The 14,732-nt window shown below is 45.4% G+C and overlaps 1 protein-coding gene and 1 long non-coding RNA gene across 4 annotated transcripts in view; one reads left to right on the top strand and one right to left on the bottom strand.

The window, feature by feature from the left end:
• camta2 (calmodulin binding transcription activator 2) overlaps positions 1-14,732 on the top strand; it is a 159,148-nt gene that overhangs the window by 100,808 nt on the left and 43,608 nt on the right. For all 3 annotated transcript variants that reach the window (XR_008761461.1, XM_055939155.1, XM_055939154.1), the window contains exons 14-16: positions 1,974-2,167; positions 8,557-8,635; positions 13,582-13,843. Coding sequence is in view for 2 of the 3 variants with exons in the window: in XM_055939155.1 (XP_055795130.1) it covers positions 1,974-2,167; positions 8,557-8,635; positions 13,582-13,843 (535 nt within the window). In the remaining variant the exon portion in view is untranslated. The remainder of the gene's footprint in view (positions 1-1,973; positions 2,168-8,556; positions 8,636-13,581; positions 13,844-14,732) is intronic.
• Positions 4,804-6,719, bottom strand: LOC129866020 (uncharacterized). Its single transcript, XR_008761462.1, has 3 exons — positions 6,673-6,719; positions 5,983-6,009; positions 4,804-4,925 (listed from the first exon to the last, which is right to left on the bottom strand). It is a non-coding gene; the product is annotated as an uncharacterized LOC129866020 (long non-coding RNA).

Here is a 14,732-nt window from a genome sequence, read left to right as displayed (position 1 = left end):
CTGTCACCACCGACAAATCCACTATAATTGAGAATTTCAATAAGCATTTTTCTACTGGCCATGCTTTCCACCTGGCTACCCCAACCCCGGTCAACAGCACTGCACCCCCCACAGGTAATCGCCCAAGCCTCCCCCATTTCTCCTTCTCCCAAATCCAGATAGCTGATGTCCTGAAAGAGCGGCAAAATCTGGACCCCTACAAATCAGCCGGGCTAGACAATCTGGACCCTTTCTTTCTAAAACTATCTGCTGAATTTGTTGCATCCCCTATTACCAGCCTTTTCAACCTCTCTTTCGTGTCGTCTGAGATCCCTAAAGACTGGACAGCTGCCGCGGTCATCCCCCTCTTCAAAGGGGGAGACACTCTAGACCCAAACTGTTACAGACCTATATCTATCCTACCCTGCCTTTCTAAGGTCTTCGAAAGCCAAGTTAACAAACAGATCCCCGACCATTTTGAATCCCATCCTTTGCAACACTAGCATCAATACTCTGGACGGTTCTGACTTAGAATATGTGGACAACTACAAATACCTAGGTGTCTGGCTAGACTGTAAACTCTCCTTCCAGACTCACATTAAACATCTCCAATCCAAAGTTAAATCTAGAATCGGCTTCCTATTCCGCAACAAAGCATCCTTCACTCATGCTGCCAAACACACCCTCGTAAAACTGACCATCCTACCGATCCTTGACTTTGGAGATGTCATTTACAAAATAGCCTCCAACACTCTACTCAACAAATTGGATGCAGTCTATCACAGTGCCATCCGTTTTGTCACCAAAGAGCCATATACTACCCACCACTGCGACCTGTATGCTCTCGTTGGCTGACCCTCGCTTCATACTCGTCGCCAAACCCACTGGCTCCAGGTCATCTACAAGACCCTGCTAGGTAAAGTCCCCCCTTATCTCAGCTCGCTGGTCACCATAGCAACGCCCACCTGTAGCACGCGCTTCAGCAGGTATATCTCTCTGGTCACCCCCAAAACCAATTCTTCCTTTGGCCGCTTCTCCTTCCAGTTCTCTGCTGCCAAGGACTGGAATGAACTACAAAAATCTCTGAAACTGGAAACACTTATCTCCCTCACTAGCTTTAAGCACCAGCTGTCAGAGCAGCTCATAGATTACTGCACCTGTACATAGCCCATCTATAATTTAGCCCAAACAACTACCTCTTTACCTACTGTATTTATTTATTAATTTATTTTGCTCCTTTGCACCCCATTATTTCTATCTCTACTTTGTACCTTCTTCCACTGCAAATGTACCATTCCAGTGTTTTACTTGCTATATTGTATTTACTTCGCCACCATGGTCTTTTTTTGCCTTTACCTCCCTTATTTACATTTAAGTCATTTAGCAGACGCTCTTATCCAGAGCGACTTACAGATTGGTGCATTCACCTTATGACATCCAGTGGAACAGCCACTTCTATTGCACGACGCAACGTGGAGTGCCTGGATACAGCCCTTAGCCGTGGTATATTGGCCATATACCACAAACCCCCGAGGTGCCTTATTGCTATTATAAACTGGTTAACAACGTAATTATGAAGTAAAAATAAATGTTTTGTCATACCCGTGGTATATGGTCGGATATACCACGTCTGTCAGCCAATCAGCATTCAGGGCTCGAACAACCCAGTTTATAAATGTGTTTAATGTAAATATGTGGTTGTGGTCATGCTGCCTCCCTTATCTCACCTCACTTGCTCATATTGTATATAGACTTGTTTTTCACTGTATTATTGACTGTATGTTTGTTTTACTCCATGTGTAACTCTGTGTTGTTGTATGTGTCGAACTGCTTTGCTTTATCTTGGCCAGGTCGCAATTGTAAATGAGAACCTGTTTTCAACTTGCCTACCTGGTTAAATAAAGGTGAAATTAAAAAATTAAAACATCTCTCTCCCTCTCCTTTCCTCCTCCCTCTCCTTTCCTCCTCTCTCTCCTTTCCTTCTCTCTCTCCAGTCAGGCCCATGGTTTGAGAGGAGGATAGTTGGAGTGTGTGAGAGGATGATGGAGGGAGGGCGGTGGGGAGGAGGAGGAGGAGGAGGAGGAGAAGAGCGCCTCGCTCACTCCATACGCCACAGAGGGATGACACTGCTCCACCTGGCCGCTGCACAGGGATACACACACCTCATCCACACACTCATCCACTGGAGGTACACACACACCTCATCCACACACTCATCCACTGGAGGTACACACACACCTCATCCACACACACTCATCCACTGGAGGTACACACACACCTCATCCACTGGAGGTACACACACACCTCATCCACTGGAGGTACACACACACTCATCCACTGGAGGTACACACACACCTCATCCACTGGAGGTACACACACACTCATCCACTGGAGGTACACACACACACTCATCCACTGGAGGTACACACACACCTCATCCACTGGAGGTACACACACACTCATCCACTGGAGGTACACACACACCTCATCCACTGGAGGTACACACACACCTCATCCACACACTCATCCACTGGAGGTACACACACACCTCATCCACACACTCATCCACTCGAGGTACACACACACCTCATCCACTGGAGGTACACACACACTCATCCACTGGAGGTACACACACACCTCATCCACACACTCATCCACTGGAGGTACACACACACCTCATCCACACACTCATCCACTGGAGGTATACACACACCTCATCCACACACTCATCCACTGGAGGTATACACACACCTCATCCACACACTCATCCACTGGAGGTACACACACACCTCATCCACACACTCATCCACTGGAGGTATACACACACCTCATCCACACACTCATCCACTGGAGGTACACACACCTGATACACACAGCTACAGTTGAAGTGGGAAGTTTACATACACTTATGTTGGAGTCATTAAAACTCGTTTCTCAACCACTCCACAAATTTCTTGTTAACAAACTATAGTTTTGGCCAGTCGGTTAGAACATCTACTTTGTGCATGATGCAATTCATTTTTCCAACAATTGTTTACAGATTATTTCACTTATAATTCACTGTATCACAATTCCAGTGGGTCAGAAGTTTACATACACTAAGTTCTCTAAGTTATCTGGCTCAGGTGTATGTAAACTTCCGACTTCAACTGTATCTATATATACATATACACGCACACACACACATACATCTAAATATATATATATTTTTTAACTCACACACCTGATACACACACACACCTGATACACACACACACCTGATACACACACACACCTGATACACACACACACCTGATACACACACACACACCTGATACACACACCTGATACACACACCTGATACACACACCTGATACACACACACACACCTGATACACACACACACCTGATACACACACCTGATACACACACACACACCTGATACACACACACACCTGATACACACACCTGATACACACACCTGATACACACACACACCTGATACACACACCTGATACACACACCTGATACACACACACACCTGATACACACACACACCTGACACACCTAATACACACACACACCTGATACACACACACCTGATACACACACACCTAATACACACACACACCTGACACACCGAATACACACACACACACCTGATACACACACACCTGATACACACACACACCTGAGACACACACACACCTGATACACACACACCTAATACACACACACACCTGATACACACACACACACCTGATACACACACACACCTAATACACACACACACCTGATACACACACACACCTGATACACACACACACACCTGATACACACACACACACCTGATACACACACACACACCTGATACACACACACACACCTGATACACACACACCTGATACACACACACACCTAATACACACACACACCTGAGACACACACACACACCTGATACACACACAGACCTAATACACACACACCTGATACACACACACACACACCTGATACACACACACACACCTGATACACACACACCTGATACACACACACACCTGAGACACACACACACCTAATACACACACACACCTAATACACACACACACACACCTGAGACACACACACACCTGAGACACACACACACCTAATACACACACACACCTAATACACACACACACACACCTGAGACACACACACACCTGATACACACACACACACCTGATACACACACACACCTAATACACACACACACACACCTGAGACACACACACACCTGATACACACACACACACACCTGATACACACACCTGATACACACACACACCTGATACACACACACCTAATACACACACACACACACCTGAGACACACACACCTGATACACACACACACCTAATACATACACACACACACACCTGATACACACACACACCTGAAACACACACACCTAATACACACACACCTGATACACACACCTGATACACACACCTGATACACACACACACCTGATACACACACACACCTGACACACACACACACACACACCTGATACACACACACCTGATACACACACCTGATACACACACACACCTGGTACACACACACACCTGGTACACACACACACCTGGTACACACACACACCTGATACACACACACACCTGATACACACACACACCTGATACACACACACACACCTGATACACACACACACCTGATACACACACACACCTGATACACACACACACCTGATACACACACACACCTGATACACACACACCTGATACACACACACACCTGATACACACACACACACCTGATACACACACACACCTGATACACACACCTGATACACACACCTGATACACACACACACCTGATACACACACACACCTGATACACACACACACCTGATACACACACCTGATACACACACACACCTGACAAACACACACACAGTAAGACACCTGACAAACACACACACACACCTGATACACACACACACCTGATACACACACACACCTGATACACACACACACCTAATACACACACACACCTGATACACACACACCTGATACACACACACACCTGATACACACACACACCTAATACACACACACACCTGATACACACACACACACCTGATACACACACACACACCTAATACACACACACACCTGATACACACACACCTGATACACACACACACCTAATACACACACACACCTGATACACACACACACACCTAATACACACACACACACACCTGAGACACACACACACACCTGATACACACACACACCTAATACACACACACACCTAATACACACACACACACACCTGAGACACACACACACCTGATACACACACACACACACCTGATACACACACCTGATACACACACCTGATACACACACACACCTGATACACACACACCTGATACACACACACCTAATACACACACACACACCTGAGACACACACACCTGATACACACACACACCTAATACACACACACACACACCTGATACACACACACACCTGAAACACACACACACACCTAATACACACACACCTGATACACACACCTGATACACACACACACCTGATACACACACACACCTGACACACACACACACACACCTGATACACACACACCTGATACACACACACACCTGGTACACACACACACCTGATACACACACACACCTGATACACACACACACCTGATACACACACACACACCTGATACACACACACACACCTGATACACACACACACCTGATACACACACCTGATACACACACACACCTGATACACACACACCTGATACACACACACCTGATACACACACCTGATACACACACACACCTGATACACACACACACCTGATACACACACCTGATACACACCTGATACACACACCTGATACACACACACACCTGATACACACACACACACCTGATACACACACACACCTGATACACACACACACCTGATACACACACCTGATACACACAAACACCTGACAAACACACACACAGTAAGACACCTGACAAACACACACACACACCTGATACACACACACACCTGATACACACACACACCTGATACACACACACACCTAATACACACACACACCTGATACACACACACCTGATACACACACACACCTGATACACACACACACACACCTGATACACACACACACACCTAATACACACACACACCTGATACACACACACACCTGATACACACACACACCTGATACACACACACACCTAATACACACACACACCTAATACACACACACACCTAATACACACACACACCTAATACACACACACACACACACCTGATACACACACACACCTGATACACACACCTGATACACACACACACACACACCTGATACATACACACACACACCTGATACATACACACACACACCTGAGACACACACACACCTGAGACACACACACACCTGAGACACACACACACCTGAGACACACACACACCTGAGACACACACACCTGAGACACACACACACCTGATACACACACACACCTGATACACACACCTGATACACACCTGATACACACACCTGATACACACACACACCTGATACACACACCTGATACACACACACACCTGATACACACACACACCTGATACACACACACACCTGATACACACACCTGATACACACAAACACCTGACAAACACACACACAGTAAGACACCTGACAAACACACACACACACCTGATACACACACACACCTGATACACACACACACCTGATACACACACACACCTGATACACACACACACCTGATACACACACACCTGATACACACACACACCTGATACACACACACACCTAATACACACACACACCTGATACACACACACACACACCTGATACACACACACACACCTAATACACACACACACCTGATACACACACACACCTGATACACACACACACCTGATACACACACACACCTAATACACACACACACCTAATACACACACACACCTAATACACACACACACCTAATACACACACACACACACACCTGATACACACACACACCTGATACACACACCTGATACACACACACACACACACCTGATACATACACACACACACCTGAGACACACACACACCTGAGACACACACACACCTGAGACACACACACACCTGAGACACACACACACCTGAGACACACACACCTGAGACACACACACCTGATACACACACACACCTCATCCACACACATATACTGTATATACAGTATAAACTCATTCCCTGGAGATACACACACTTGTTTGTGTTGGGAGAATCTCCTGATGTACAAAAATAACATATTGGATATTAAGATATGAATCGTGCATCTAATCCAGTTTTAGGATCCTGGTCCCGTGAGACACTGGCAGAATGTGTTCTACTTAAAACATCTGGTCACAGATCAGAATTTATTAAAGCAATTATACACAAGGGGGAGGGGCTAAACAGGAGAGGGGGAGGGGCTAAACAGGAGAGGGGAGGGGCTAAACAGGAGAGGGGGAGGGGCTAAACAGGAGAGGGGGAGGGGCTAAACAGGAGAGGGGGAGGGGCTAAACAGGAGAGGGGGAGGGGCTAAATAGGGGATGAGGAGGGGCTAAATAGGAGAGGGGGAGGGGCTAAATAGGAGAGGGGGAGGGGCTAAACAGGAGAGGGGGAGGGGCTAAACAGGAGAGGGGGAGGGGCTAAACAGGAGAGGGGGAGGGGATAAACAGGAGAGGGGGAGGGGCTAAACAGGAGAGGGGGAGGAGCTAAACAGGAGAGGGGGAGGGGCTAAACAGGAGAGGGGGAGGGGCTAAACAGGAGAGGGGGGGGGGCTAAACAGGAGCGGGGGAGGGGCTAAATAGGAGCGGGGGAGGGGCTAAATAGGAGCGGGGGAGGGGCTAAATAGGAGCGGGGGAGGGGCTAAGCAGGATAGGGGGAGGGGCTAAGCAGGATAGGGGGAGGGGCTACACAGGAGAGGGAGGGGCTACACAGGAGAGGGAGGGGCTACACAGGAGAGGGAGGGGCTACACAGGAGAGGGAGGGGCTACACAGGAGAGGGAGGGGCTACACAGGAGAGGGAGGGGCTACACAGGAGGGGGAGGGGCTAAACAGGAGGGGGAGGGGCTAAACAGGAGGGGGAGGGGCTAAACAGGAGGGGGAGGGGCTACACGGGAGAGGGGGAGGGGCTACACGGGAGAGGGGGAGGGGCTACACGGGAGAGGGGGAGGGGCTACACGGGAGAGGGGGAGGGGCTACACGGGAGAGGGAGGGGCTACACGGGAGAGGGAGGGGCTACACGGGAGAGGGAGGGGCTACACGGGAGAGGGAGGGGCTACACGGGAGAGGGAGGGGCTACACGGGAGAGGGAGGGGCTAAACGGGAGAGGGAGGGGCTAAACGGGAGAGGGAGGGGCTAAACGGGAGAGGGAGGGGCTAAACGGGAGAGGGAGGGGCTAAACAGGAGAGGGAGGGGCTAAACAGGAGTGTAACCTATTCAACCTCTTTTAGCTGAACTGAAGTTTTAACATTGTGTTTTTCCTTTCCTCAGGAGTGTCAACAGTGACAGTCTGGACGTAGAGCAGGAAGTGGATCCTCTCACCGTCGATCATTTCTCCTGCACTCCTCTGGTGACACTCACTTTTACATCAAACATTTGGTCTTCACCGCTCTCTCTGACTGTAGCCTTTATTCCAGTATCTGATGCTCTCTCTGACTGTAGCCTTTATTCCAGTATCTGATACTCTCTAGACTGTAGCCTTTATTCCAGTATCTGATGCTCTCTCTGACTGTAGCCTTTATTCCAGTATCTGATGCTCTCTAAGACTGTAGCCTTTATTCCAGTATCTGATACTCTCTGACTGTAGCCTTTATTCCAGTATCTGATGCTCTCTCTGACTTCAGCCTTTATTCCAGTATCTGATGCTCTCTAAGACTGTAGCCTTTATTCCAGTATCTGATACTCTCTAAGACTGTAGCCTTTATTCCAGTATCTGATGCTCTCACTGACTGTAGCCTTTATTCCAGTATCTGATGCTCTCTGACTGTAGCCTTTATTCCAGTATCTGATGCTCTCTAAGACTGTAGCCTTTATTCCAGTATCTGATGCTCTCTAAGACTGTAGCCTTTATTCCAGTATCTGATGCTCTCTCTCTGACTGTAGCCTTTATTCCAGTATCTGATGCTCTCTGACTGTAGCCTTTATTCCAGTATCTGATGCTCTCTCTGACTGTAGCCTTTATTCCAGTATCTGATGCTCTCTCTGACTGTAGCCTTTATTCCAGTATCTGATGCTCTCTAAGACTGTAGCCTTTATTCCAGTATCTGATGCTCTCTCTCTGACTGTAGCCTTTATTCCAGTATCTGATACTCTCTAAGACTGTAGCCTTTATTCCAGTATCTGATGCTCTCTCTGACTGTAGCCTTTATTCCAGTATCTGATACTCTCTAAGACTGTAGCCTTTATTCCAGTATCTGATGCTCTCTCTGACTGTAGCCTTTATTCCAGTATCTGATGCTCTCTCTGACTTTAGCCTTTATTCCAGTATCTGATACTCTCTAAGACTTTAGCCTTTATTCCAGTATCTGATACTCTCTAAGACTGTAGCCTTTATTCCAGTATCTGATGCTCTCTCTGACTGTAGCCTTTATTCCAGTATCTGATGCTCTCTCTGACTGTAGCCTTTATTCCAGTATCTGATGCTCTCTAAGACTGTAGCCTTTATTCCAGTATCTGATGCTCTCTAAGACTGTAGCCTTTATTCCAGTATCTGATGCTCTCTAAGACTGTAGCCTTTATTCCAGTATCTGATACTCTCTAAGACTGTAGCCTTTATTCCAGTATCTGATGCTCTCTAAGACTGTAGCCTTTATTCCAGTATCTGATGCTCTCTAAGACTGTAGCCTTTATTCCAGTATCTAATACTCTCTAGACTGTAGCCTTTATTCCAGTATCTGATGCTCTCTGACTGTAGCCTTTATTCCAGTATCTGATGCTCTCTAAGACTGTAGCCTTTATTCCAGTATCTGATGCTCTCTGACTGTAGCCTTTATTCCAGTATCTGATGCTCTCTGACTGTAGCCTTTATTCCAGTATCTGATGCTCTCTAAGACTGTAGCCTTTATTCCAGTATCTGATGCTCTCTGACTGTAGCCTTTATTCCAGTATCTGATGCTCTCTAAGACCGTAGCCTTTATTCCAGTATCTGATGCTCTCTCTGACTGTAGCCTTTATTCCAGTATCTGATGCTCTCTAAGACTGTAGCCTTTATTCCAGTATCTGATGCTCTCTAAGACTGTAGCCTTTATTCCAGTATCTGATGCTCTCTCTCTGACTGTAGCCTTTATTCCAGTATCTGATGCTCTCTGACTGTAGCCTTTATTCCAGTATCTGATGCTCTCTCTGACTGTAGCCTTTATTCCAGTATCTGATGCTCTCTCTGACTGTAGCCTTTATTCCAGTATCTGATGCTCTCTAAGACTGTAGCCTTTATTCCAGTATCTGATGCTCTCTCTCTGACTGTAGCCTTTATTCCAGTATCTGATACTCTCTAAGACTGTAGCCTTTATTCCAGTATCTGATGCTCTCTCTGACTGTAGCCTTTATTCCAGTATCTGATACTCTCTAAGACTGTAGCCTTTATTCCAGTATCTGATGCTCTCTCTGACTGTAGCCTTTATTCCAGTATCTGATGCTCTCTCTGACTTTAGCCTTTATTCCAGTATCTGATACTCTCTAAGACTTTAGCCTTTATTCCAGTATCTGATACTCTCTAAGACTGTAGCCTTTATTCCAGTATCTGATGCTCTCTAAGACTGTAGCCTTTATTCCAGTATCTGATGCTCTCTGACTGTAGCCTTTATTCCAGTATCTGATGCTCTCTGACTGTAGCCTTTATTCCAGTATCTGATGCTCTCTAAGACTGTAGCCTTTATTCCAGTATCTGATGCTCTCTGACTGTAGCCTTTATTCCAGTATCTGATGCTCTCTAAGACCGTAGCCTTTATTCCAGTATCTGATGCTCTCTCTGACTGTAGCCTTTATTCCAGTATCTGATGCTCTCTAAGACTGTAGCCTTTATTCCAGTATCTGATGCTCTCTAAGACTGTAGCCTTTATTCCAGTATCTGATGCTCTCTCTCTGACTGTAGCCTTTATTCCAGTATCTGATGCTCTCTGACTGTAGCCTTTATTCCAGTATCTGATGCTCTCTCTGACTGTAGCCTTTATTCCAGTATCTGATGCTCTCTCTGACTGTAGCCTTTATTCCAGTATCTGATGCTCTCTAAGACTGTAGCCTTTATTCCAGTATCTGATGCTCTCTCTCTGACTGTAGCCTTTATTCCAGTATCTGATACTCTCTAAGACTGTAGCCTTTATTCCAGTATCTGATGCTCTCTCTGACTGTAGCCTTTATTCCAGTATCTGATACTCTCTAAGACTGTAGCCTTTATTCCAGTATCTGATGCTCTCTCTGACTGTAGCCTTTATTCCAGTATCTGATGCTCTCTCTGACTTTAGCCTTTATTCCAGTATCTGATACTCTCTAAGACTTTAGCCTTTATTCCAGTATCTGATACTCTCTAAGACTGTAGCCTTTATTCCAGTATCTGATGCTCTCTAAGACTGTAGCCTTTATTCCAGTATCTGATGCTCTCTAAGACTGTAGCCTTTATTCCAGTATCTGATGCTCTCTAAGACTGTAGCCTTTATTCCAGTATCTAATACTCTCTAGACTGTAGCCTTTATTCCAGTATCTGATGCTCTCTGACTGTAGCCTTTATTCCAGTATCTGATGCTCTCTCTGACTGTAGCCTTTATTCCAGTATCTGATGCTCTCTAAGACTGTAGCCTTTATTCCAGTATCTGATGCTCTCTGACTGTAGCCTTTATTCCAGTATCTGATGCTCTCTGACTGTAGCCTTTATTCCAGTATCTGATGCTCTCTAAGACTGTAGCCTTTATTCCAGTATCTGATGCTCTCTGACTGTAGCCTTTATTCCAGTATCTGATGTTCTCTCTGACTGTAGCCTTTATTCCAGTATCTGATGTTCTCTCTGACTGTAGCCTTTATTCCAGTATCTGATACTCTCTAAGACTGTAGCCTTTATTCCAGTATCTAATACTTTCTCTGACTGTAGCCTTTATTCCAGTATCTGATGTTCTCTCTGACTGTAACCTTTATTCCAGTATCTGATGCTCTCTGACTGTAGCCTTTATTCCAGTATCTGATGCTCTCTAAGACTGTAGCCTTTATTCCAGTATCTGATGCTCTCTAAGACTGTAGCCTTTATTCCAGTATCTGATGCTCTCTAAGACTAGCCTTTATTCCAGTATCTGATGCTCTCTAAGACTGTAGCCTTTATTCCAGTATCTGATGCTCTCTAAGACTGTAGCCTTTATTCCAGTATCTGATGCTCTCTAAGACTAGCCTTTATTCCAGTATCTGATGCTCTCTAAGACTGTAGCCTTTATTCCAGTATCTGATACTCTCTAAGACTGTAGCCTTTATTCCAGTATCTGATGCGCTCTCTGACTGTAGCCTTTATTCCAGTATCTGATGCGCTCTCTGACTGTAGCCTTTATTCCAGTATCTGATGCTCTCTCTGACTGTAGCCTTTATTCCAGTATCTGATGCTCTCTAAGACTGTAGCCTTTATTCCAGTATCTGATGCGCTCTCTGACTGTAGCCTTTATTCCAGTATCTGATGCTCTCTCTGACTGTAGCCTTTATTCCAGTATCTGATGCTCTCTGAGACTGTAGCCTTTATTCCAGTATCTGATACTCTCTAAGACTGTAGCCTTTATTCCAGTATCTGATGCTCTCTGACTGTAGCCTTTATTCCAGTATCTGATGCTCTCTGAGACTGTAGCCTTTATTCCAGTATCTGATACTCTCTAAGACTGTAGCCTTTATTCCAGTATCTGATGCGCTCTCTGACTGTAGCCTTTATTCCAGTATCTGATGTTCTCTCTGACTGTAGCCTTTATTCCAGTATCTGATGCTCTCTAAGACTGTAGCCTTTATTCCAGTATCTGATGCTCTCTAAGACTTCAGCCTTTATTCCAGTATCTGATACTCTCTAAGACTGTAGCCTTTATTCCAGTATCTGATGCTCTCTCTGACTTCAGCCTTTATTCCAGTATCTGATACTCTCTAAGACTGTAGCCTTTATTCCAGTATCTGATGCTCTCTCTGACTGTAGCCTTTATTCCAGTATCTGATGCTCTCTCTGACTGTAGCCTTTATTCCAGTATCTGATACTCTCTCTGACTTTAGCCTTTATTCCAGTATCTGATACTCTCTAAGACTGTAGCCTTTATTCCAGTATCTGATGCTCTCTCTGACTGTAGCCTTTATTCCAGTATCTGATACTCTCTCTGACTGTAGCCTTTATTCCAGTATCTGATACTCTCTCTGACTGTAGCCTTTATTTTGTCATCAAACCTTGAAAAAACGTATTGTCTTGCTTTCATTTCTGCTTTTTTGGCAGGCTAATGTTACTATTGTAGTTTGTGTTTCTATCTGATTGAAATCCTTGCAGTAGGTTTTACAGCGCTGTCCTCTCTCCTGTAGATGTGGGCTTGTGCTCTGGGTCACCAGGCAGCGGCCGAGGTCCTATACGGGTGGAACAGCCAGGCGCTCGGAATCCCCGACTCACTAGGTCGCCTCCCCCTCGCAGTCGCACGCTCCCGCGGACACACGTGCCTCGCCCGCGCGCTGGAGGACCTACACACACACAGCCCCGACTCGCACACACCCACAGAGAGGGCCGAGGGTGGGGCTCAGGGGGAGCAGAGGACCACCCCGTCTCCGCTGTCCACCAGTCCTGACACAGGTGAGCCACACACACATACACTACCGTTCAAAAGTTGGGGGTCACTTAGAAATGTCCTTGTTTTTGAAAGAAAAGCAAATGTTTTGTCCATTAAAATAACATCAAACTGATCAGAAATACAGTGTAGACATTGTTAATGTTGTAAATGACTATTGTAGCTGGAAACAGCTGATTTTTAATGGAATATCTACATAGGTGTACAGAGGCCCATTATCAGCAACCATCACTCCTGTGTTCCAATGGCACGTTGTGTTAGCTAATCCAAGTTTATCATTTTAAAAGGCTAATTGATCATTAGAAAACCATTTTGTAATTATGTTAGCACAGCTGAAAACTGTTGTGCTGGTTAAAGAAGGAATAAAACTGGTCTTCTTTAGACTAGTTGAGTATCTGGAGCATCAAATCAAAATCAAATCAAATCAAATTTTATTAGTCACATACACAGGGTTAGCAGATGTTAATGCGAGTGTAGCGAAATGCTTGTGCTTCTAGTTCCGACAATGCAGTAATAACCAACAAGTAATCTAACCTAACAATTCCACAACTACTACCTTATACACGCAAGTGTAAAGGGATAAAGAATATGTACATAAAGATATATTAATGAGTGGTGGTACAGAACGGCATAGGCAAGATGCAGTAGATGGTATAGAGTACAGTATATACATATGAGATGAGTAATGTAGGGTATGCAAACATAAAGTGGCATAGTTTAAAGTGGCTAGTGGTCCATGTATTACATAAAGATGGCAGGATGCAGTAGATGATATAGAGTACAGTATATACATATGAGATGAGTAATGCAGGGTATGTAAACATTATATTAAGTGGCATTGTTTAAAGTGGCTAGTGGTACATTTTTACATAATTTCCATCAATTCCCATTTTT

The sequence above is a fragment of the Salvelinus fontinalis genome, chromosome 11 (genome assembly GCF_029448725.1).
Source record: "Salvelinus fontinalis isolate EN_2023a chromosome 11, ASM2944872v1, whole genome shotgun sequence".
Taxonomy (NCBI): Eukaryota; Metazoa; Chordata; class Actinopteri; order Salmoniformes; family Salmonidae; genus Salvelinus; species Salvelinus fontinalis.
This window is presented reverse-complemented; position numbering and strand designations above follow the sequence as displayed.